A 27518-nucleotide genomic window follows, 5' to 3' on the forward strand; every position below is an offset into this window, starting at 1 on the left:
AGTGTTGCCATCTGTTGTGCAGCGCTATAAACATATCGATAGATTAATGTAGCAGTGCAGAGCAGTTTGTGACCTTGAAAGTAACTGGTAGTCTTTGGTAGGCTATAACCCACAGTATAGTTGAGTACCTGTATTGTTGTTTTGCATGAACATTGTAGAATGTTCGATTTATTTATTACAACAATCAATATTTCAAAATCATTTGCTTTAGTCAACAAAAAGAAGCGATGTTTTTCTGTGTGCACAAGAACAATGTTTTACATAACTATGAGTATCTTGTGTTTCCTTCATATGAAGTGTTTGTTGGAACAGTTTCTTTTTATTGTGACAATTGTATGAGTTTTGACTGGGATTTATTCAAAACATATGAAGTATGTTGTATTACTAGGTACTGTTATGAGCAACAATTAGGAAAATAGACATAGCATTGAAGCTCCAGTTGATGACAATGTTGTTAGGTCTACTGTAAATTATTATTTTAGGGAAATACCACTACTGATAGTATTATTTGTGAATATTTCAGTTCTGTTCATCATGTCAAAGCAACAGTATTTCAACATTGAGCAAGATGCAGATGACATTTTAGAGATGCTGCTGAATGGAGAGGTGTCAGATATCGATTTATCATCAGATGAAGAATCATTTCCTGATGATGTAGAACCCTACTGTACTTCAAGAGAGAAGGAAGTGAGAGTGGGGGCTGACAAAATAAACAGGGGAGAAACCAATGATGAGTCAACTGCAAATAATAAAAGTGGTGTGTGCACTGACAATGATAACGATAGTGATATTCAAGACAGTGATCCACTTACCAACAATGAGCTCAGTGATGTACAATATATTTTGTCAGAAAAAAAGGACATCAAGTGGCGTCATCGTCCTCTCTCTATACTGGATTCGTATTACGAATGGGAACAATGTATTGAAGAACAGGAAATACTTTCTCCTTGAACTTATTTCAGCAAGTACATTACCAATGATCTGTTCAGTACTATGGCTGATATGACAAACTTATATGCCTTGCGGAGTGGAACAATTAGCAATTTCAAACAAACTACACCAGCAGAACTCCAAATCTTGTTTGGGCTTCATATAAGTATGGGAACTCTAAAATTTCCTAGAGTTCTAATGTATTGGGACACAACATTGAAAATGCAGTTATTCTTGGACAGTATGCCCAGAAATAGATTCTTCCAACTCAGAACAAATTTACATCTTGTTAACAACATGGCTATACCCTCAGACAATAAAGACAAGTTCTATAAAGTTCAGCCTATATATACTGCCATCCGTAACAGATGACTGGATACCTCGAATAGAAAACGAGGCCGACCATCTGCCACACCTCCAGATACACCTGTTCAAATACGACGAGGAGAAACTAGGCCTCCTCAAGAGATTCAGTTTGATAGAACACAACACTTGCCTCTTCATGAAAGTGGTGCACTGCCTACCAAGTGCAAATTTCCAGGATGCAAGGGATGTTCACGAATTAAATGTGAAAAATGTGATGTACATCTTTGTTTGTCAAAGGAAAAAACTGTTTCCGTTCATTTCATGTCAATTAGAACCACATAATGAACATAATTCCTGACTCATTTCATTTTTAATTAAAACTATGGTGAATTTTGTGTGTAAATGATTTCAAATTTATGTGTAATGTTTAAATAAATTAGTTTTATCTGCTATGATTTCAGTGTTGATTGAGACCCAGTGTACACAAGTGTGTACAAAATTTTTTTCGAAAATGGTAACATATATTTTTATAAATGTTGCTTCTAAAATCATTAAAAAATCATCCAAGTCCATTACAGTAATTTAAAAAAAAAAATTCCTTCCTCCAGAAAAAATTTGGGTTTGAAAGGGTTAATAGCTGTAAAACCACAGGGGGGAAAAAAGGAAGCTATCTCTCATTTTAAAGATTATATATAAAATGATTCTTTGGTGTTACTATCTGCAATCTAGTCAGTATTTTATCTCTGGTTAATATTGTCAGCAATTTTCACCTATTGTTGAAAGTGACCCACACATTCTTTCGTTGTGAGGCAGCTGTAGTGAAATTGTGATTAACTCTGAAATGTGTTTTGAATTTAGCTTGAAGGTACTTTTGTACAAACCTCACAAGAGTCTGTAAGTTTGTATGCCTACAACCAGTTAATGTTTGCATACAATTAACACAATGAAATATTTTTTTTTTACAGGAAGTGAAACAATAGAGAAGTAATATTGTGTATGTAGTATTGAAATAGAAAGCTGGGGCATTCAACTTCAAAAGCATTTTTTTAAATGAGTTTGTTCACTTGAGAAATACAAAATGCCTAAAATTTCAGCTTTGTGCTGTAATCCATTTAATGAAAAGGGCCACAGTAACCACAAGAAAAACTTACAGTCTGTTTCACAGTGGACGATAGCAAGAAAACCTTTCTCAACTTTAAATGAAAAAGTGTGTGACAACTGCCTTAAAAAAATTGCACAAGTAGAAATTTTTGATATGTCTAGCACAGAATATGATGATGATCTACTGTATTCTTTTGTGAAACAAGAAAGTGAAAAGGTTTTATGTGATAGTGACGTACAAGACATTGCAGCAAGTGAGGCCTTAGAAAGGTTGAATTCTTCTTTGCAGTCCGTTGGTGAATCACCAATTAAGAAGAAACAACTGTGTGAAGCAAAATATCCTAAGGAAAAACTAATTAAATTAACTTCAACAACTCAAAGTTATTATTGCTTCCTTCCAAAAAAGAAGAAGAGGTACATGATCATGCAGAATCTGAGATGATCAGTCAGCTAAAAGATAAATTTCGTACATGTACATCTCGAAGTAAAGAGATGGAAATTCTTACCATTTTACCTAAAAGCTGGAGTGTTAAGATGCTTCAAGATGAATTTAATGTAACAAATTACGTGGCTCGAAGAGTAAAAGATTTGGTGAAGGCCAATGGAATTTTGTCTTCACTAAACCCAAAACCTGGCAAGACTCTTGATCAAACAACTGCTGATTTTGTTAGAAACTTTTATTGTTGTGATGAGATAAGCAGGGCAATGCCGGGGAAAAAGATTTTGTGCTTGTGAGAGATAACGGAGAAAAACTGCAAGTACAAAAACGGCTAGTTTTAAGTAATTTGAAAGAAATTTACGCGAACTTTAAAGACAACCATCCAGAGCTCCACATTGGATTTTCGAAGTTTGCGGACCTACGTCCCAAAAATTGTGTTTTAGCTGGAAGTAGTGGTACACATAGTGTCTGTGTGTGTACTACCCATCAAAACTTCAAACTGCTGCTGACTGGATTTAACATTCCTCAGCTGACAAAGGATGAAGATAATCCAATAAAAACTTACAAAGACTGCATTGCAAGAGTTGTATGTAATCCGTCATTATCTGCTTGTCATTTTGGTGAATGTAAATTCTGCCCTGGCCCAGAAACATTTAAGACATTTTTACAAGATTTGTTGAATACTAATGATATTGATAATATAACTTAATCAGCAATGGGGTTTCTGTTGATCACACATCTCTAGAAACATTCATAAAATCATCTGACAAGTTTATTGATTGTTTTTTTGATAAATTAAAATCGCTTACACGACATTCATTTGTTGCTAGTCAACAATCAACCTTCCAAAGGTGACTGAGAAATGAACTTAAAGACGGCAAGGTCTTAGCGATCTGTGACTTTTCTGAGAATTACTCCTTTGTCATCCAGGACGAAGTTCAAGGCTATCACTGGACAAACATGCTAGCAACGATTCATCCCATTGTTGCTTATTACAAAGGGATGGGAGCAAACTCGAGCACACAAGTCTTGTAATCATACCAGAATGCCTAACACATGACACTGTTGCTGTGCATTTGTTCCAATCGTACTTGATGGACTTCCTGACTGTTAAATTCGGTAGAAAACCAAGAAAAATATATTATTTCTATGATAGAGCAGCAGATCATTATAAAAATAGGAAGAACTTTATCAACCTGAGCCATCATCAAGATGATTTCCAAACTGAAGCTGAATGGCATTTTTCAGCCACCTCGCATGGGAAGGGAGCTAGTGATGGTGTTGGTGGAACAGTTAAACGACTTGCAGCTCGAGCAAGCCTGCAAAGGCCATACAGTGATCAAATAATGACACCACAACACTTTATGTCTGCCAAGGATAACATAGAAGGAATGAACTTCAAGTATGATACTAAAGAATATCACAAAAATGAAGAAATGAAACTTATGGAGAGATTTGAGAAATGCTGCAAAATTATAGGGACACAAAAACTTCACCCTTTTATTCCTTTTAGCAAGGACAAAATAATAGCAAAAGTGTGTTCAAACTCTGATGATAGTAAAATTGAACTGGTGACAGTTTCTGACAGTGATACAATACTGTTCAAAGACATAAAAGGATATGTTGCTTGTGATTATAATGGACACTGTTGGTTAACCTGTGTACTTGAAAAAAAATCAGGAGAAGGATGATATCACAGTTAGTTTCTTACATCCACATGGACCATCACCATCTTTTACATTTCCGAGTCATCCAGACATTCTTTCCATAATCAGTAGGGAAGCAGTGGCAATCGTGAACCCGGAAACTGCTACAGGGCGAACATATAAGTTATCCAGTGCAGAAATGTTGATGTGCAACAGACTGATTAGTTCGAAGTACGAAGAAGTGCACTAATAGGACGCCTATTTGTAAATAATAGTAATTACTAACTGAATTTAGGTCTGATCTCAGGTATTCATTTTTCTGCATTTTTTATTTATTTATTTTTTTAAGTTTTCATTTTGTATTTATTAATAATAGAGGCATAAAACATATGTTCTTTTGTCAATTATAAGTTATTTTTAATTTCCACATTTTACAACAACATACAGCTGGTGAGAAGCAGGCCTAATATCTAAAATAATTTAGTTTTTAGGAATTTTTAAAGCACCACCCTTAACATAAAATTGCTTTTGAAAGAGATCCCATGCTCGTCCCAACTTGAAACATTCAGAATATGTAGATGTAAAATGTATCTTTCACATATATTTTTTTGAGAATTTTAAAAATACAGTTTTTCAAAATTCGATACATTCAACAATGTTGTTTTTATAAACAATGTGTATCTATATATTGAACTAATGATGTTTGGTATCATATAAAAGCTCTTTAAAAGAGCTTTCCAATGAAGTAAATTTTGTTGTTCTAGCTTAATTAAGACACAAGTTGTAAAGAAAACAACATTGTTCCGCGAGTCAAAAATTTGTCATCTTTTCAATTTTTGAAGGTCCATTACTCAGTAACTTTTCGTCAGAAAAACGTGAAAAAATTAATTTGTGTCACGATTTATGAGTAATATATGCATACTTAATTTTAAAAAAAATCGGAGAGAGTGAGGTTGTGGCACTTGTTGATTTGACATGGAATTGCCCGTAGGCTAGGTTGAAAATTGATAATCTGTTTGAGAATTGACGTCGGCAATTTTGTTTTGCCGAGAATCACAAATTTCTCTTTTTGTTAGAACCAAAAAGTGACACAGTACCAATGATAATAAAGAAAACCAAAGATATATTTTTACAATGTCACAGAATATGGCCATGCACAGAATGTATGTACATAAGGCCTCTCTGGCTTGGCCACAGTAAGAATATTGAAAACAAGGCCATCAACAGTAATGAATATAAGCAGTTCATTTTTGTCAGTACTTTCACTCTTGTTTCATTGAGTTTGTTTTTGAGGTTATAGAGAGAGAGTGTGTGTGTGTGTTTCTATTTGGTATGAATTTGTTTCTAATTAAGGGTTTTGCAAACAAATCTGGCAACATTTAGTGAGAAGTCATTAATAATATGAAACATTGCTGTGATATAATGATAGTGTGTGATAAAAAAATAAGGAGGTTCTTCACAGAATTGGCAAGGAGAGAAATGTATGGAAAACTTTGACAAGAAGAAGGGGCAAAATGATGGGCTTGACTTAAGATATTGGTTAATAATGTCCATGGTACTAAAGAAAGTCATAGAGGTTAAATACTGTAGGGGAGGGAATAGATTGGAATAAACCCAACAAATAATTGAGGATATAGGGGTCAAGAGGTGCTCTGAAAGGAAGAGGTTGGCACAAGACCAAATCTGTGATGGGCTGCGTCAATCCAGTCAGAAGACTTGTGTCTGGAAAAAAGTTATATTGTCCATTATAAATTGCCACAAGATGCGCTGAAAAGAAGTAAAACAGTTCAGAAAAAGGAAACTCTTTGACTCATATAATGAATAAACTGATGTAAATTAGAAGGGTCGCAGATCATAGACTAAAAAGAAGTAATGTATTGAATCTGTCAGTTAATTAGAATTTCTTTTCTTCTTGTTCTTCTTTTTTTCTCTGCGCAGGTACACTCTTGGTATCCCAAAAGATGTCGCAGTCTCACTGTCATTCTCACAACATTGTGACGCCCTCAGTGTATCAGACGCTGGATGAACTGGATTTTGAAAGAGGACTATGGTCTCCAGGTTTGGAAATAACATTTTGTTGTCTGCCTTTGTTCTTTGAATAACATGTTTACTAAATGTTCCTATTTTATTTTATGCTGTTGACAAAAGAGATAATTAAACAGTGGGACATCCAGGATAGACTCACAATAATATGAGCTAGGATAGATTGGTACTTATGTTATAGAGCTGGTGTTGGATGGCGGACTTGCACATTTAAAAGTGGATTAAGCTGTTGGGCACAGTCCTCCTCCAGATTTAGAAAAATCCATACACACAACTGACACACACGACCAATGTTATCTCTGGCACTGAGGCACGACTCGGTTCTTACAGGAAAGGGCTCGTACTACTTTGGGACTGGGGCTTCTAGAGGACAGGTTTATAACCGTGTTGTGGGTCTATAGAGGCTCTGGATTTGGTATGGTGGCAGGAGGGAGTTTCTGAGACTAAGGTGGATGTAGTATGTGTACAAGACATTGTTTGAGAACAGTAACAAAGGGAATGAACTAGAAGTGGTTAGCAGCTAGTCTCTACCACTTGACTTGCTGAAATGTTAATTTGAAATTATTTTAATTGGATATAATCAAAGGTGGGAGTATGAGGGGAATAGAGTGGACAGTTTTATTCTCCATAGGACCAAATTGAGGAGCAAATCTCCAAGGTCATGGAACATGTCAGCACATGGAATTACAACATAAAAGTAATAGATAAAAATGAATGCCCATGAACCCACAAAAAGCCAGTCCATAAGTTTAAGTAAAGGCAATCAACAATACAACAATAATCAGCTTAATTTTTCAAGGAACTCCTCGACAGTATAGGAGGAGTGACCCACAAGGAAACTTTTCAGTTTCGACTTGAAAGCGCATGGATCACTGCTAATATTCTTGAATTCAAGTGGTAGCTTATTGAAAATGGATGCAGCAGTATACTGCACACCTTTCTGCACAAGGCTTAAGGAAGACAGATCCAAATGCAGGTTTGATTTCTGCTGAGTATTAACTGAGTGAAAGCTGCTTATTCTAGGGAATAAGGTAATATTGTTAACAAGAAATGATAGTGAGGAATATACAGGGTGGTCCATTGATCTTGACCGGGCCAAATATCTCATGAAATAAGCGTCAAACGAAAAAACTACAAAGAATGAAACTTGTCTAGCTTGAAGGGGGAAACCAGATGGCGCTATGGTTGGCCCGCTAAATCGCACTGCCATAGGTCAAACAGATATCAACTGCATTTTTTAAAGTAGGAATCCCCATTTTTTAATTACATATTCATGTAGTACATAAAGAAATATGAATGTTTTAGTTGTCCCCCTTTTTCGTGATAGATGGTGCTGTATTAATCACAAATATATGGCTCACAATTTTAGACGAACTGTTGGTAACAGGTGAACGTAGGTACGTTTGAACATTTTATTTCGGTTGTTCCAGTGTCATACATGTACCTTTGTGAATTTATCATTTCTGAGCACGCATGCTGTTACAGCGCGATTATCTGTAAATACCACATTAATGCAATAAATGCTCAAACTGATGTCCGTCAATCTCAATGCAGTTGGCAATACGTGTAATAACATTCCTCTCAACAGCGAGTAGGTCGCCTTCCGTAATGTTCGCACATGCATTGACAATGCGCTGACGCATGTTGTCAGGCATTGTCAGTGGATCACAATAGCAAATATCCTTCAGTTTTCCCCACAGAAAGAAATCCAGGGATGTCAGATCTGTTGAACGTGCGGGCCATGGTATGGTGCTTCGACAACCAATCCACCTGTCATGAAATATGCTATTCAATACTGCTTCAACCGCACGCGAGCTATGTGCCGGACTTCCATCATGTTGGAAGTACATCGCCATTCTGTCATGCAGTGAAACATCTTGTAGTAACATCGGTAGAACATTATGTAGTAAATCAGCATACATTGCACTATTTAGATTGCCATCGATAAACTGGGGGCCAATTATCCTTTCTCCCTTAATGCCGCACCATACATTAACCCACCAAGGTCGCTGATGTTCCCCTTGTTGCAGTCATCATGGATTTTCCGTTGCGCAATAGTGCATATTATGCCTGTTTATGTTACCGCTTTTGGTGAATGATGCTTCGTCACTAAATAGAACGCGTGGAAAAAATCTGTTATCATCCCGTAATTTCTCTTGTGACCAGTGGGAGAACTGTACATGATGTTCAAAGTCGTCGCCATGCAATTCCTGGTGCATAGAAATATGGTACGGGTGCTATCGATGTTGATGTAGCATTCTGAACACCGACATTTTTGAGATTCCCGATTCTCGTGCAATTTGTCTGCTACTGATGGGCGGATTAGCCACGACAGCAGCTAAAACACCTACTTGGGCATCATCATTTGTTGCAGGTCGTGGTTGTTGTTTCACATGTGGCTGAACACTTCCTGTTTCCTTAAATTACATAACTATCCGGCGAACAGTCTGGACACTTGGATGATGTCATCCAGGATACCGAGCAGCATACATAGCACACACTCGTTGGACATTTTCATCACAATAGCCATACATCAACACGATATCGACCTTTTCCGCAATTGGTAAATGGTCCATATTAACATGGGTAATGTATCAAGAAGCAAATACCGTCCGCACTGGCGGAATGTTACATGATACCACGTACTTATACATTTGTGACTATTACAGCGCCATCTATCACAAAGCGAAAAAAGTGTTCCTACTAAAACATTCATATTTCTTTATGTACTACACGAATATGTAATAAAAATGGGGGTTCCTATTTAAAAAAACTGCTGTTGATGTCCATTTGACCTATGGCAGCACCATCTAGTGGGCCAACCATAGCGCCATCTGGTTTCCCCCTTCAAGCTAGACGAGTTTCGTTCTTTGTAAGTTTTTTCGTTTGTTGCTTATTTTGTGAGATATTTGGCCTGGTCACTATCAATGGACCACCCTGTATATATTGAAAGGCCAATGTCAAAATACCCAGACTCATGAACAGGGGTCGACAAAAGGTTTGTGAACTTGTACTACTTATTGCCTGAACTGGCCATTTCTGAGCCAAAAATATCCTTTTAGAATGGGAAGAGTTACACCAAAAAATAACACCATATGACATAAGTGAATGAAAATAAGCAAAGTAGACTAATTTTCATGTTGAACGATCACTCACTTCAGATACTGTTTGAATAGCAAAAGTACCAGCATTAAGTCTTTGAACAAGATCCTGAACGTTGACTTTCCACAACAGTTTACTATCTATCTGAAGACCTAGAAATTTGAACTGTTCAGTTTCACTAATCATATGCCCATTCTGTGAAAATAAAAGTCAGGTTTTGTTGAATTGTGTTTTAGAAACTGTAAAAACTGATTCTTACTGTGATTTAGTGTTAATTTATTTTCTACAAGCCGTGAACTTATATCATGAACTGCACTATTTGAAACCAAGCCAATGTTGCACACAACATCCTTTACTACCAAGGTAGTGTCATCAGCAAACAGAAATATTTTAGAGTTACCCGTAATACTAGAGGGCATATCATTTAGATAAATAAGAAACAGAAGTGGCCCCAACACTGATCCTTGGGGCACCATTCACTTGACTGTACCTCACTCAGACCCCACATCACAGCCATTCTCAACACTGAATAATAACCGTTTGCTGTCTGTTGCTAAAATAAGAGGTGAAACAAATGAGAGCTACTCCCCGTATCCTGTAATGTCCAACTTCTGGAGCAATATTTTGTGTTCAGCACAATCAAATGCCTTAATAAAATCAAAAAATATGCCTAGCATTTGAAACCTTTTGCTTAACCCATCCAGTACCTCACAGAAAAAAGATAATATTGCATTTTCAGTTGTTAAACGACTTCTAAAGCCAAACTGTACATTTGATAGCAAATTGTGTGATATAAAATGATCAATTATCCTTACATGCACAGCCTTTTCAAAAACGTTAGCAAATACTGATGGCATAGAAATGGGTCTAAAACTATCTGCATTATCCCTTTCTCCCTTTTTATAAAGTGGCTTTGCTACTGAGTACTTTAATCATTCAGGAAACTGACCATTCCTAAAGAAAAATTACAAATATGGGTAAATACAGGGCTAACATGTGCAGCACAGTACTTTAATATTCTGCTAGGCACTCCATCATAACCATGAGAGTCCTTAGTCTTCAGTGATTTGATTACTGACTCAATCTCCCTCTTGTCTGTATCGCTGAGGAGTATTTCAGACATCAATCTCGTAAAGGCATTTGCCAAGAAAGTTATATGATTCTTTGTAGAAAGTAAATTTTTAATAAATTCACCAGCAATGCTCAGAAAATGATTGTTAAATACTGTACATGTATCTTATTTATCAGTAACAGAAATATTTTTACTGCGAACTGACTTTATATCGTCAACCTTGAGGTGCTGACCAGACACTTCCTTCACAACTGACCATATGGTTTTCATTTTATCCTGTGAATTAGCCTATTCTATTTGCATACCACATAAACCTAGCCTTCCTGATAACAATTTTAAGCACCTTACAATACTGTTTGTAATGGGCTACTGTAGCTTGATTGTGACTATGTCTAACATTTTGATATAATTCCCACTTCATTTTACATGATATCCTTATCCCACTAGTCAGCCACCCACGCTGCCTACTACTGCTAGTACCCTGCTTAGAACGTTGTAATGGAAAGCAACTCTCAAAGAGCATGAGAAACGTTTCAAGGAAAGCATTATATTTATCATCTATGTTATCGGCACTATAAACATCCTGCCATCCTGCCACTCTTGTTCCTTGACAAGGTTTAAAAAACTCTCTATTGCTGTTGGATTAACTTTCCTACGTAGTTTGCAATTAAATGTGGCATTTGTTAGGGTACTAAAGCCTTTAAGTGTTAAGATTTGTGCATCATGATCTGAAAGGCCAGTCACCCTTTTACTAACAGAATGCCCATCTAGTAATGAAGAATGAAAAAAATATTGTCTATGGCTGTGCTACTATTCCCCTGCACCCTAGCTGGAAAACACACAATCTGCATCAGATCATATGAATTTATGAGTTCTACCAACATCCTTTTTCTTGAACCATCATATACAAAATTTATATTGAAGTCACCACATATAACTAATTTCTGGTACTTCGTACAAAGTGAATCAAGAACCCTCTCTAGGTTGAGCATAAATGCTCTGAAATCAGAGTTAGGGGACCTATAAACAACAACAACAATTAGAAGTTTAGTTTCACTAAAGTCAACTACCCCCACACAACATTCAAATATTTGTTCAGTGCAGTGCCATGATACATTTATGGACTCAAATGGTATTCTGTTTTTTACGTACATAGCCACTCCTCCACCGTTCAAGGAACTCCTTGAAAAACAGCCAGCTAATCTGTATCCTGGTAAAGAAAGCCTCTGAATTGTCAAATTATTTAAGTGGTGCTCCGACATACCAGTAATTTCAGATTCAACATCTATAAGCATTTAACTAACTTTATCTCTAATACATCGTATATTTTGATGAAATATGCTAATTCCTTCTCTACTTGGAAACAGGGCATCCTCTGAAGGTGAGCCCTTAGTTAGAGGGTCTTCTTTAACCCTCCCGTTACCAAGTTTTGCACTCTTCTATTTTACCAAGTGGGGTATTTGGACTACCCCAAAAGAGTTCTGTGTTTTATTGTAATATTTGTTCTCAGATTTCGTTATTTCCATTGAATGGGTTTATTTAGCATTGAAAAACACCTTTTCAGGTTATTAGAAGTATTTAATCAGATCACATATACAAAGTACAAAAAATTTTTTATATCTTTCACTAAATTCAGTACTCAACAAACAGAAAATTAATAATCAATGTACCTCAACAGTCACTGCAGTAAAATAACACAAGACTTTTTTCAACTTTTCAGTCAAGTACATTTTTGCACTGCATGCACTTCACATTAACAGTTTTTTTCTCTGTGTATATTACAAACAGGTTTCTTGCACGTTACACAACAGAATCTTGTTTTCCGATCTTCGTTTCTCTTGCAGTCTTGACATCGTTGTGGCGTTGGTAACTTGGAACACTGGGTCTGGATCACTGCTGTAGGAATTGCAATACCACAAGCTTTCAGTGCATCTTGTACATCTTTATGAAGACCGTTGATATTTTTGGCTCTTTCTTCCATGTTGCCTTTGCTGAGTCCAAATGCCAGTTCAGTCATGAAGAGTTTACGTCAGCTTCAGTTATTCTTCTGCCATCCAGGAAATCTGAGTGTACAGAATATATGCATTCAGTGTTGCAATATCTATCATTTCCATGAAAATTCTTCGTGTCCACCACCTCATTGCTCTAACACAACTGTATTGTCTTGTCATTTTGTCCCCATTATCTACAGCACCTTTGGTTTTGTTGTAGTGCAGTATGATTTTGGGTTTTTTTCCCCCCCTCATGTTCTTCACCACTCACTTGTCTCTCATTATGCTGAGTAGAGAGTAGTATTACTGCCTTTCCCTTCTTTGGAACATAGGAAACTAGGGTCAAGTCTTTTGTGAAACCAAACATTGAAGAGTGAACTTCTCTCTTTCTGTTTTGCAAGAATTCCTTCAGAATCTCTTATTGGAACACAAGGTACTGACCAATGTCGTGTTTCGTTTTAGTAGTTCAGCAGCCAGTGGAAAACTGGTGAAAAAATTATCAGTTGTTACACTATGACTGTTATTCAGAAATGGTTCCATCAGATCCAAAACAACTCGCTGTCCTTGATTCACTTCCTGAGTATTGTCCATTCCTGTGTAAATTTGGATCCGTAACAAGTAAGATGTCTTCACATTAGCACAAACCCAAATTTTAATGCCATACTTGCCAGGCTTGCTCTTCATATAAACCCTAAAAGGGCAGTTTCCTCGGTACATTGTTAATCGTTCATAAGTAGTCACGTATTCATAAGGATAGAAGTTCTTGCACAAGTTAGATTGAAATTTGTCAAACACTACCCTGATGGCTTATAGCTTGTCCTTGGTTTCTTTGATTCTCTGTGCTCTTGTGTGTCTGTTGTCAAATCGCAAGAATTTCAGTATAGACAAAAATCGGTTTCGTGATATGGCAACAGAAAAGAATGGTTGCCGAAAGGCAACATTACCTCCCCACAGATCGGAAGCATTTGTGTGATCTTACACTTTAGTTGCATTTGTATCTCTCCATGTCGTTTTGTTCGAAGACTGAGCTGTATTCCACAAAGAAATTACTCGTTTGGCTTCCCTGTTCGTTCCTTCTACAATAATGCTCATGGTTTCCGGTGAGATAAATAATAAAAATGACTCTGTTATTGTTTTGATTGTTTTTCCCTGATTCACTGGGCCAGGTGTTACGTTCGAAATCTTGCGACGTCAACGCCACCCATCTTTTGGTGGTTCACTAGGAAATTGTAGTCCACTTATAGAAACAAACAAATCTCCAGTGTCTTCTTCTTCTTCTTCTTCTTCTTCTTCTACTTGGTCACGTGTATCTGTAGTGTCTTCTGATACTTCATCATCAGCTTTATCTGAAGCTATGATATGGTCTTTGTCAAGAGGTTCCATATATTCATTCAGTTCATTATCAATGTCCCATTCATTCTCATCATCACTGACATCAGAATTGTATAGAATTTCCATGATCTCTTCGCTAGAAAGTCCTTTGGACATCCTTACTTGCAGATAAAATACTGACTCGTGTAATGGCAGCTCATCAGTGAACGTCAAATTCAACTCAACAGTAGCAACCAGCAACAATAACAAACATTGAATCTATGGAAAAAAACTGAACAAAGAAGATGAATGACAGATATATTTCCCAAAATCTTCTTTGTCTACAAATAAGAAAATAAGACATTTCATACCAAACAGGGTAGTCTCACGATCCCACCAATAAATGACTTGAATAACAATGATAAAGCCAAAAAAATTAGACAGTCGTGAGTGTGAATTCAACGTCAATCATTTTAGTACAAAGTCATGAAACCACAGGCATGTGGCCCTTCAGATAACATTACTATAGGGAAAAAATCAACCTGGGGTAGTCATAATACCCCGCTTGGTAATGCGAGGGTTAAGCAGGTGTACCTATCAGCTGACTTCAATCCAAAAAAAGGTGCAGCTCTAACACCAACTACTACAGGAATTTTTCCATGAGTGATACTGCCAGCACCCCCCCTCCCCGTGTGGATCCAGGGGTTAGAATAGGCCCGAGGTATTCCTGCCTGTCGTAAGAAACGACTAAAACGAGTCATATGTTTTGGCCTTTATGTGATGGTCTCCTGTAGGGTTTGACTTCCATTCTTCAAAATTTTCCCAAAGAGCGAGCCAATTGGGGAAGGGCGCCTTATATGGTGGATCGTGTCCATTGTGCATAGAGATCTTTATCCCACTTTCTCATCGTTGCATTTCAATCCTGCCCATACTCCATCTCTTGGGTGAGGACACCTTCCTGGATGCGTTTTCCATCATGCACTATGCAGTGTCGCTTTCTGCATTGATGACGACCATGGGCTTCTTTGCACCTGATATCCAGCACGGTAGCCAGTCCATTGTGGTGGGGCCGCCACGTACCGTGTTGGTTGTAGCCTCCTGACCACACTGGGATCGCTCTGCTCATGCCTGCGCTGTTAACTCCCCACATATGCCAAGGAATAGATGCCCGTCACCCTGGGGCATCGGGACTCCCGGCAATGGCCATCTTGCCAGGTGGCCTTTGCTGTGGCTGGGTGGCACCCGTGAGGAGGGACCCGGGTCGGAGTGGGTGGCATCAGGGCGGATGACATGCGATGAAGCGTAGTCCATCATCTCTTGCTGGTGGCTAAGGATGGCAGCAGATTTTATTTGCCCTGGTACCTTGTATGTTGAGAGCTGATGGGTAATCTTTCATGACGATGAAGCCTCAGTTTTTTGTTGAGCGTTTCTAAGACAAGTTTTTGGAGGTGGAGGGCTTGTCCAAAATGAGATCTGGGTCAGTCTTGATCAAAACAGCATCCTTTGCTCAGTCGCGGATGTTACTCGCTTGTGACAAGCTGGTGGATGTTTCTGTAGCCATCATGCCCCATAAGAGCTTGAATATGGTCCAGGGTATCATATTTCACAGGGACCTTCTTTTGCAGTCTGAAGATGAGCTGCGTGCCAATTTAGTGCGGCGAGGTGTACGTTTCATCTGGCATGTCCACCGGGGTTCGAGGGATAATCAGGTTGCCACCGGTGCCTTCATCTTGGCCTTCGAGGGTGATACATTGCCCGAGAAGGGCAAGGTGATGGTCTACTGCTGTGATGTAAAACCCTATATCCCTCCCCCAATGTGGTGCTTTAAGTGCTGGAAGCTGGGCCATATGTCTTCGCGCTGTACTTCCAGCGTCAGATGTCGAGATTGCAGACGACCATCACATCCCAATACTCCATGTGCCCTGCCTCCCAACTGTGTCAACTGCAGAGAGTACCATTCGCCTCAATTGACAGATTGCAGGATTCTCCAGAAAGAAAGGAAAATCATGGAGTACAAGACTCTGGACCGACTGACCTACACTGAGGCTAAGAGAAAATTTGAATGCCTGCATCCTGTACATATGTCATTGTCTTACACTGCCACTAAAACAGTTCTGACACCATCAGCTCTGCCAATCCTAGTCACCTCTCAAAGCTAGAAGACTACAACTGCCCCCTTGATGGTGGAGGAAATTCCCTCCCTGTTGCTCCTGCACCACATACTTTGGGAGCAGCATTCTCCACCCCAACCATTGGGGACGTCCGTCCCCACTTCTAAGCTGGAGAAGCATACGTCTTCTTCGGCTTCTCTCGCTAGGAAGGTGTCCCTTGGGTCACTCCATTCCCAGGTTTCTGCTAGTGTGAAAGATGACACCCACCAGTGGCTGAAGAGCTCAAAAGCAGCTGGTGTCGTAGGGCTTCACGGTCATCCTCAGTCCCAGAGACTGAGTCAGTGAAGTGCTCCCAGTTGGGGAAACCCAAGGAGCAGCGAGAGAAATCCGAACAGAAGACCCCTAAGACCAAGGAAATTGCAGTGGCACTCTCACCACTGCTACCTACGAGCTCTGCATCTGAGTATGGGGTGGAGATTCTGGCATCCTCTGAGGACCACATCTCGCCAGACCCTCAGACACAATGGATATAGACTGCTCAGGCAATAAGGCGGTGGCAGCAGGTGATTCTGAGGCATAAACTGCCTCATTGAATGTTCCATGCCTTCCTATTCTCACAATAGCGTCATCCTCGAGTCAAATTGCAGCAGTTTTTTCCACCGCCTGGCTGAGCTATGGCAACTGTTAAACTTTACACCTACTATCTGCATTGCCTTCCAGGAAACCTGGTTCCAGGCAATGCAGGCACCTGCCCTCTGCGGCTATAAGGGCTATTACAGAAACCATAGAGACTAAAATCGAGTGTCAGGTGGAGTTTACGTTTATATCCTGAACTCAGTCTTGCCCCTTTCAAAAGACTGTTGAAGCTGTGTTTGTCGGAATAAGGATGACACAGAAAATAACTGTCTGCAATGTATATCTTCCTCCAGATGATGAAGTACCCGTGAATGTATTAGCTGCATTGATTAATGAACTTCATAAACCTTTCCTACTTTCAGGAGATTGTAACGCCCATAACCCCCTGTGGGGTGGCACCTTGTTTATGGGCCGAGACAGACATGAGCCACACATTTCAGTGTGGCTCATGATAGTTACTCGGCCATTGATTTATCAATTTGCAGCCCAGGACATCTCCCATCTATCCACTGGAGATTACATGATGACCTGTGTGGTAGTGACGACCATTTCCCCATCTTCCTATCACTGCCCCGGTGTCAGGCACATGGAGGCCTGCGCAGATGGGCTTTAAAAAAGGCGGACTGAAAAACTTTCACCTCTGCTGTCATTGTTGAATCTCCCACACATGGTAACATCAATGTGATGGTTGAGCAGGTGACTACAACAATTGTTTCTGCAGCGGAAAACGCGATTCCTTGCTGTTTAGGGTGCCCCCGGCATAAGGCAATTCCTTGGTGGTTGCCGGAAGTCGCTGAAGCAATTAGGGAGCATCAGCGAGGTCTACAGTGATATAAATGGCATCCTTCAATGGAGCACCTCATAGCTTTTAAACGGCTTTGTGCCCACGTTCGCCACCTTACCAAACAACGAAAGCAGGAGTGTTGGGAGAGATACGTTGTGACCATTGGGTGCCATATGTCACCTTCCCAAGTCTGGGGGAAGATCAAACGTATTTTCGGGTGCCAGACCCCAACAGGCGTTCCCGGTGTTACCATAAATGGCGTGTCTCCTACTGATGGAAATGCAATTGCCGAGCACTTTGCTCAAGCTTCTGCAAGGGGGCAGCCTTTCGCACTCTCATACGACAGGCAGAAGGGAAAGTCCTCTCATTCACTACACGTCACAGTGAAATCTATAATGCCCCATTTACAGAGTGGGAGCTGCTCATTGCCCTTGCACATTGCCTCGACTAAGCTCCTGGACCTGATCGTATCCACAGCCAGATGATTAAACATCTCTCATCTGACTACAAGCAACATATCCTCGTCATCTTCAACCAAATCTGGTGCGATGGCGTCCTTCCATCGCAATGGCAGAAGAGCACCATCGTTCCGATGTTCAAACCCGGTAAAAAGCTGCTTGATGTGGATAGCTATCGGCCCATCAGCCTCACCAACGTTCTTTGTAAGCTGCTGGAATGTGTGGTGTGTCGGCAGTTGGGTTGGGTCCTGGAGTCACGTGGCCTACTGGCTCCATGTCAGGGCGGCTTCCACCAGGGTCACTCTACCACTGATAAATTTGTGTCCCTCAACTCTGCCATCTGAACAGCCTTTTCCAGGCGCCAACACCTGGTTGCCGTATTTTTTGACTTACGTAAAGCATACGACACGGCCCGGCGACATCATATCCTTGTCACATTGTATGAGTGGAGTCTCCAGGGCCTGCTCTCGATTTTTACCCAAAACTTCCTGTCGCTCTGTACTCTCAGTGTCCAAGTTTGGTGTCTCCCATAGTTCCATCCATATCCAGGAGAATGGAGTCCCGCAGGGCTGTATTGAGTCTCTCTGGTTTTAGTGGTCATTAATGGTCTAGCAGCAGCTGTTGGGCCCTCTGTCTAACCTTCTCTTTATGCAGACAACTTCTGCATTTCTTATTGCTGCTCCAGTACTGGTGTTGCTGAGCGTCACCTACAGGGAGTGATCCACAATGCGCAGTCATGGGCTCTAGCCCATGGCTTCCAATTTTCTGCCATGAAGACATCTGTCATGCATTTCTATCGGCGTGTCATACCATGCATCCGGAACAAGTACTTTACCTTAATGGCAATAGTGGAGACATCGATTCTTAGGTTTGGTTTTCGAAGCTTGTTTAACTTGGATTCCTCACCTTCGTCAGCTTAAACGGAAATGCTGGCAGCGCCTCAATGCCCTTCACTGCCTGAGCAACACCAACTGGGCTGCATATCACTCTACACTGCTGCAGCTCAATTGAGCCCTAGTTCAATCCCGCCTTTACTATGGGAGTGTGATTTATGGTTTGGCGGCGCCCTCAGCATTGCGTTTGCTCAACCTATTGCACCATTGTGGAGTTTGACTAGCGACAGGAGCTTTTAGGATGAGTCCAGTGACAAGTGTACTGGTGGAGGCTGGAGTCCCTCCAGTGAAGATCAGACATGCACAACTGCTCGCCAGTTACATTGCGCACATTCGTAGCTCTCCTGAACACCCTAATTACCACCTTATTTTCCCAATCACGATGGTTCACCACTCACATATGCGGCCCAGGTCAGGACTAACGATTGCAGCTGGCGTGCAATTGCTTCTATCTGAACTGGAGTCCATCCCATCTCCTCGAGGTCCATTCACATACACCTCCATGGTGTAGACCTAGGCCACGGCTTCGCCTGGACCTCAGTTCAACCCACAGCTCGCCACTGTAACTTCCTCTCGATTCTTGACGTGTACCAAGGCCATGAAGTGTTTTACACCAATGGCTCGATGGCTGTTGGTCACGTTGGCTTCGCATATGTCCAAGGAGGACATATTGAACAGTATTCCTTGCCCGATGGCTGTGTTGTTTTCACTGCAAAGCTGGTGGCTATATCTCGTGCTCTTGAGCACATCTGTTCATGCCCTGGGGAGTCGTTTCTTCTGTGTACTGACTTCTTGAGCAGCCTACAAGCTATCGATCAGTGCTACCCTCGTCATCTTTGGTAGCGATCATCCAGGAGTCCATCTATGCCCTTTAAGGGTCCAGTCATTCAGTGGTTTTTGTGTGGACCCCAGGGCATGTCGGAATCGTAGGCAATGAACTTGCCGACAGGCTGGCTAAATAGGCTACACGGAAACCATTTCTGGAGGTGGGCATCTCTGAACCTGACCTGAGTCAGCATTTTTCGGCTTTGGGAGATGGAATGGCATAACAGTACACACAACAAACTGCATGTCATTAAGGAACTATGAATGTGTGGAAGTCTTCAATGCGGGCCTCTCGCAGGGAATCATTTGTCCTCTGCCGGCTCTGCATTGGCCACACTTGGGTGAACCATGGTGACCTCCTGCGCTGTGAGGACCCGCCTGAGTGTCGGTGTGGTGCCCGATTTACAGTGGCACATGTTCTGGTGCTCTGGCTCACTTTCTGGTGCACTGCCTCACTTTGACTGCTCAATGGCGAAATCTTGGGTTACCAGACTCGTTGCCGGTCATTTTATCTGACAATGTCTCATTTGCTGATTTATTTTTACGTTTTACTCGTAAGGGTGGGTTTTGTCATTTGATGTAAGTTTTTGCACATGTCCTGTGTCCCTCTGTGTCCTCCACCGTAGTGCTTTTAGGGTGGAGGTTTTAATGTGTTGCAGAGTGCCTGGCTTTTCCTTTTTATTCTCATGGGCAGCCAGCCACTGTAATCTGCTTTCTTGTTGTACTCTCTCCTGTTTCTTGCGTGTGTCTGTTGTTTTCTTGTCCTCTTTTGTTCCTTTTAGCGTTCATTGCCTGTCCTTCATTCCTTTGTTTTTCCTTTCTTTCCCTTTTGTGTTACATGTTTCGTTCTTATTCTCACACTTTTGGCATTATTTAGTTGGAACAAGGGACCAATGACCTAGTAGTTTGGTCCCCCCCCCCTCCCCCCCCCCCCCACACACACACTCTTTTTAACCATCCGACCAACCAGCAACCACCACCACCACCATTTATCATATTCCCCATCTCTATCAAGACTGTTCCCTGCACCACCCACTATCACTACCTGATCATCCTTTGTAAAATACCTACATAACTCGCCTATGCTGTCAGTCACTTGAGCCAACCCTGCTGCTGGCCCACACTTCTACCATGCGAACTACCTAGCAGCAGAACCTTTTTCTTTCTCGTAGACCTTGAATCTAACCTAGGCCTCCTAACTGCTGAGAACTGCTGCGTGTTCCCTACATCTATAGCTACATGAGGCTCCTCTCCACTCAACTCTGACAGTTGGTCAAATCTATTGCATATACGCAAAGTACAACTGTCTGAATACCTCCTCTTACTAGCTGCCTTCTTGCCAACTGCCAGTTCCCATTCACCACCACCACCCCTCAAACCTATCTAATTCATCCTTTGCACATTGTAACTGCTCCTAAAGGCCACAGATCTTATGCTCCTGCTCCTCGATCAACTTATTTCTATTACAGATTCTGCATTCCCAGGAGAGGATCTTGCTAGAATGTCCACTGGCTTCCCCACTGCATTCCCCCCAATGAAAATACTTTGAACAAATCCCACACCGTAACCCACTACTCATAAACCTAAGACAGAGCCCACACTTCTCACTCGTAAAATTTTACAGTTACTGAAAAAACTATATGTCTATGTTACCTAAGTTCAGTTACACCAGTAGAACTATTTACAGAACTAACAATATGGGTGTCATGAAATTCTCTGTCTACTAAGAAAGCAACTACTTGTATTAATACTACTACACTGCAGCTAATACAAATACCAACAGAACTTCACAAAATATTAGCTAAAACCAAAAATTCAAATGGCCACTAGAACACTCAACGAAGTTAAAACACTGAATGAAAACTTTACTGAAATATTTCACTAGAAACAATAAGAAACGTCAGCTGAAAACTAAAGCACAGAATTTTCTAAATTACCTCAACGCACAAAAAAAAAAAAAAAAAAAAAAAAAAAAAATGTGAGCGAACATTTCCGAAAGTTTATTAAATCATTAAACCACCACAAACAGCATGAAACTCCACTGAAAACTATTAAATTTAATAACTGTATAACAGTGCACAGTCAGTACTTAGCTTTATAACCGCTACAGCCGTACTGCACGCCACAAAATGTAAACACACTACTGAGGCGTGAAGCCTAGACACTCACGAATAACAGACCACTCGATTCAATAACACCGGAAGGAGGACTGAGATTAATGAAAATCCACTAATAAGTTACTTTTACAGCAAATATTAACACAAATAAACTTGAAAACTTTAAACTTTAAAATAAGTAACTGAAGACACTGTGCATGCTGCACTAGTTTCTGTAGGGCAAGGATTTCATTCTGGGAAATGTTATGTAGGAATTCGGGATTGGAGAACAGGAGTATTTTACACATGAAGCAGAGGTGGTGCATGAGATTTTGGGTCTGATTTATATTGTTCTACAGGACTAGGTTGGTGACAGCCGTAGACTGAAAGAACTTGATCAGATAGAGATCATTCTGGAAGGGTGGGTCACCACCAGAGATGAGTACTTTGATGGTGTGGCCATTTGGAGGGATTCCTTGAGCTGGGCAACAATGTAGGAGATGTATATGAGGCTAGGTTCAGTCTAGCGATAGGAAAATTTTTCTGTATTGGCATTGATGGAAGCAGCAAGAATCCATATTGGAAGGTAAAAACACACAAAAATACGTAGAATGTCTAGGAAGACGAAACCAGATGAAGTATAGTAATAAGTGGCTAAAACAACATGAAGTACAATAAACTGAAATGAAAAGAAAATAGACATGAAAGTGGGACACTGTCAGAGTCAGAATAGAAACGAAAATAAATAAGATAATGGTAATTGTGCGAGTTGTAGGTCTGTGGCTGGATATGGGTGGAGAGAGTGGGGCATAATGTGTGAATGGATTGGGTAAGGTCAGTCTTGTGTGTGCATGAATATAGGGGAAGTCTGTTAGGTATGTGGTGCAGGCAGGACCAGGAATACCTGTGAAAATACACTTTGGTGAAGGAAGGTCGTTGGATTGGAGTGGAGGTCCAGGAATAATTATATTGATGGGGAGAATGACTTGGACAGGACCTCACACCTGTGGTCCGTGCAGTGTGAGCCTGTTGCTGTGCACTGGCAAGACCTACAGGACAGATCTGGTGCATCACAGGTTGCTTGGTATGCCAGTGAAAACTCTGCGTGGTTTGTGAGGTGACAGGGAAGAAGGAAAGATAGGGGATGGACACTAAGTGGTGTGATAGATAATGGTAACAAAGGGAAGCAGCACCAGGTTGTGGTATGAAAGAGAAGTTGCTAGGAAAAATCAAGCAGTGGAAAATCAAGAGTTGGCATAATAACAGTATGAATAATGATAGTGTATCACCACATAGAATGGGCATTAATTAGATTTAAAAACACACAAATATACACAAATGGCATATATGGCCACTGTCATCTTGGGGCACTGAGGCTTACTGTGTGATATTTGTTTCAGTACAAATTTTTGTGTATGCCCCTTTTTTAATTGTATGGTAAAGAGTATTTTCTTTTGGAAATGTGATATTAAGAAATCTTTGTCTATCTGTGTTTTGGGTTTGTGCTTCCGTAAGTGAATATGAGAACATCTCAGCTCATGAGGAGTCACATTGCAATTGTTCAGTCATCTATATATAAACTGATAATTGTAATGTACCACAATGTAGCATTGTGTGCAATTGGTACTCATTAAAGCAATTTCAATTTTAATGATATAGAACATTTTAATGTTCATTACTTCTGGGTATTGTTCCTCCTTTTAGTAATGTTGCACGAAGGAATTCGAACTTGCTGCTTTCATATTGCCACCCTAGGCACCTCACTTCTATCCCTATCCCACCCCTTTTCAGAGTTGAAAAAGAAAAGTGCATAAAATACTTTTCATATTATTAATCATTGCATAGTATAAAAAATCATATCAGTTTGTGGGTTGTTGGGGGTGGGGCTGAAAGTACCAGTCTGGTCAGTGCTAATTAATGCATTGAGTGAAATGACATACTAACAAATGTGTTGCCTTTATGCAAGTTATTGAGTTATTTTGTAGTAAATAATGATACACTTACTTGTTGGCAGTAAGATTGCGTATTTCCCTTTCTGACAGCCCAGAATGGTGAAATGTCTCGTGTAAAGAACCTCTTAGAGCGCGGTGTCCATGTTGATAGCAGAGACTCTGCTGGCTACACTGCACTACATTATGCTGCACGGGCTGGACATGCTGCCATATGCCAACAACTTATTGCAGCTGGAGCTTTGTTGGACGCAAAGACACGTGCTGGAGGAGCTACACCTCTACACAGAGCAGCAGCATCTGGTAAACTACATATTGTCCAACTGTTATTGGAAGCTGGGGCAAATAGTGCAGTCACTGATGCAGATGGGAGAACAGCTTTACACCGTGCTGCAGAGGAAGGACATTCTGATGTTGCAGAATTGCTGTTAATGAATAATATACAGTTAAACAACATGAAAGATATTAAAGGGCGCCTAGCAGTTGAATGTGTTAAGGATCAGACCATGCTTTCTGTTTTTTTATAAAAGAAACGATAAAAATAGCAGCAATATTCTCTTTAGCAGAATACATTAAAACACTATTTACTGTGTGTCTTTTCAAGTACTGAAATGAAATAATTTGTGGCTTGTGACAACTCCTGGAAAATTGAACTGTTGAAAGAACTGATTGTAATTTGAAATTTCAAGTTAGTACCACTAAAACACTTCCTTTTTAATCAATTAATAGAAGCAGTTGCAACTAGAGATGCAAAGTATGGATTCGTGATAGAAAAGCTTCAGTTTCATATTGTACCACCATTGTTTTACATATGCAGCTTCACTGTTTCGCTTGTACCCCTTTTCAGCCTTGATATGAATGTTATTTTTGTTGCTTTCTTTTCCACTATTTCTCTAGTTTGGCTATCTTCCTCTGCCATATAAGTTTTAAAATTTTTGATAGTCTTAATCATACTTTTCTCGCATATTTACATGTAATATGCAGTGGTAAAATAGTTGCTTTGACACTTGTAATTTTCATAGTATAAAAAATGTGTAAAGTGAAAGTTTTTGGATGAAACTATTACAATTACGTTGACAGAAATTACAAATCTTCAGTATGTGTCGTATAAACGGATATCTTTAAAACAACTTCATTTCTTCGCCAGCTTTTGCTTTAATTATGTGCTAATTCTGGTCTGCCTTTTTGCTTACTATTTTGATTACATAAAACCTGAGTTGGTTTGTGGGGCTTGGAAAATGAACCTCCTGATTCCATCTGGATTACCATCTGTTTATTGTTTCCATAATAAAAACTGCTGCATCCTAGTCTCATAACACTAGTGCACTTCTGACATAAAAATCCACCACATCCTTTTAAAAAAATATTTAATGTTTGAGCATAATGGTTGACATTCTGTTTTGAACTATTTATAGTATCAAGATATTACACAGTGATTACATATGTAGGCACTTTCTATTCGTGAAGATCACATTTACCAAAGAGATTCATGCAAAAGTAACTGAATCTTGGCTATACAAGTAGTTAAACAAATGTAAGCCATAAATTGAAATTGAAAATTATTCTGTTCAGTTTTAAGACACTGGCACAGATTTAAGCCATACACTGAAATTAAAAGTAATTCTATTCAGCTGTAGGGCACTGTCAAATTCAGCTACAGTATTACAAATTAGTAATGTTGAAGGCTGAATAGCACAACGACATTACTTTTAGAAGTGGACAGTGCCAAAACGAGTGCTTGATGTTAAAACCAGAGAATTTGGTGTTCACTTCATTAAATGCGAAAATGTTACCAGATCAAAATTTGGTTGTTGTTCAGTACATTGGGCATTTGGTAAGTTTTGTGGCTTAATAGCAGAGAACACTGCTGTTAAAGAGCTCTGCTGAGTAGGTTTTAGTGGTAATTGCCTCAGTGTTATTCCTTGTAGAAAAATCAGTTTCCTGTTTTCTCCTTGTTCTTGCAAGATGATGTATCTTTAGCATCAGTTCCACAAAGGCTGTGTACATTGGAAGGATTCAGTTAACACACCAGAATGATTTTTTCCTGACAGGTGCTCACAGCTTTTTTGTGTTGGTAAAATGATTTGTGAAGTGAGTTCATAGTGCAACTTGCTGAGTGTTGTGTTGCATTTATCACTCCTCCTAATGGTCCCATTGCTTATATTATTATTATTATTATTATTATTATTATTTCCTATTTGAAAAATGTGCAAGCCATTTAATTGCTAAAGGAAAATCAGATCTTGAAATAATTAAGTACCATATATGCAAATGCAATTAAATAGTATGAGGTTTTGCTTGTGGACCAAAATGCAATGCTGTGACTATTCTTAGATGGTTTTTTATTATTATTTGACAGTATTTTATTTTTGGAGTCATGCAATACTGTATAAATTTTTTATTTAAGTTGATACTATATTAGCATCGCTAAAATTAATTTCATTAGTAATGAATTTAGTATGTTAGTCTCAGTTAGCTTCAGTGGATTGTGATTTTTTTTTTTTTTTTTTTTTTGTTCCTAATCAAACATTTATTTCCTAAGTTAAAAATTATAAATTATTATTGGTTAGTTGTATATGATAGAGTTTCTTGTGGTACTACTGAAGCACATTGTAAATCACAAACAGAGCTGTTCAGTTTTCAACAGGTTGACAATACTTAACTGTGCTGATGAGTTGTTAACACTGATTATTTATGTTTAAAGTATAATGCACTGTAATGTCGTTACTGAAATAAATATTTCTTTTGTTTCATGTGTTAATATGTAGGAAGATCTGGGTAGAAACATTAATAAAGTAAATGAATAGCTAATATCTCTGCTTGGTGCAAAAAATTAAATGTGCTGTTTTTACTACAGATACCTTACTTTCCTGTGGAGAGACTTCTAATCTGTTAGGTTTTTGTTCTTGTGACTTATCCCCTATCATATGCTTATGAGAAGAGCTCTGAGTAGTAGTAGTAGTAGTAGTAGTAGTAGTAGTAGTAGTAAATACCATTAAGCAAGAATCTTAATTTATTTGTCGCAGTGACCACAAATAAGATTACTTTTAAAGCTAAACTAAATATTAGAAGGCAAACTGCTGATGTGTTAATTTGTGTACATTTGTCCTACTCTGAGAGAAATTAGAGTTTGAAGATCTAGTTAATATTTCTTCTGTTATTGTTAATATTCCATTCTAATTCAAATTATGGTGTAAGTTATAGTACAGGAATTCTCCAAAAGCAATACAATTACTTTTCTGCACTATTCCTATTGATAATGTTACAGTGTGTCAACATATGTGCTGTTAGTCATTTTCATTAGTATTTATTTGTGAAATAAAATATCTGAGGCTCTAAATTTTGTGGTTTTATTTGTTTTTAATGTTAACTTAAGGAGTAGGTAGTCTCTCTTACAATTCTGTCTGAACATGCAAATCAACATTATTTATAAGAAAGTGCTGAAAAGTAATGCCTCCATATTTTTCATTTGCAAACAACTTTTAAAGCTTTTTAAATAAAACACGTTATTAACATTCTATACCTTTATTCTTCTTGTCTACATATTTGCAGCCCTCTGCCGCTAGAGGGCTCTGAATTGTTGCATGTAATTTGATGGTGTGCAATATTATGATGTATGTGAGTGTGTGAGAAACAGTGTGCTGCAATAGAGTTTTGAAGAGTTCATCCACACATGGAGCTCTCTCCCCTTCAGCATTGACACACAAGAGTGCTGCAGTATCTACAACAATCAGACACCTTGGGTTAACTGTCATTTATCATTCTCCATACAGTTCTGATTTTGCTTGGTTTCTGGCTTAAAGAACACTTTTGTGGACTTCACGT

General features: G+C 39.4%; 1 protein-coding gene across 1 annotated transcript; it reads left to right on the forward strand.

Annotated features, from left to right (window-relative positions):
* Positions 1–519: 519 nt before the first annotated feature.
* LOC126236334 (ankyrin repeat domain-containing protein 39) lies at positions 520–27036 on the forward strand. Its single transcript, XM_049945556.1, has 3 exons — positions 520–757; positions 6361–6480; positions 23787–27036. The coding sequence occupies exons 1-3, from the start codon at positions 535–537 to the stop codon at positions 24218–24220; spliced, it is 777 nt and encodes a 258-aa protein (XP_049801513.1). The 5' UTR covers positions 520–534; the 3' UTR covers positions 24221–27036.
* The last annotated feature ends 482 nt before the right edge of the window (positions 27037–27518 follow it).

Source organism: Schistocerca nitens, chromosome 2, assembly GCF_023898315.1.
Source record: "Schistocerca nitens isolate TAMUIC-IGC-003100 chromosome 2, iqSchNite1.1, whole genome shotgun sequence".
Taxonomy (NCBI): domain Eukaryota; kingdom Metazoa; phylum Arthropoda; class Insecta; order Orthoptera; family Acrididae; genus Schistocerca; species Schistocerca nitens.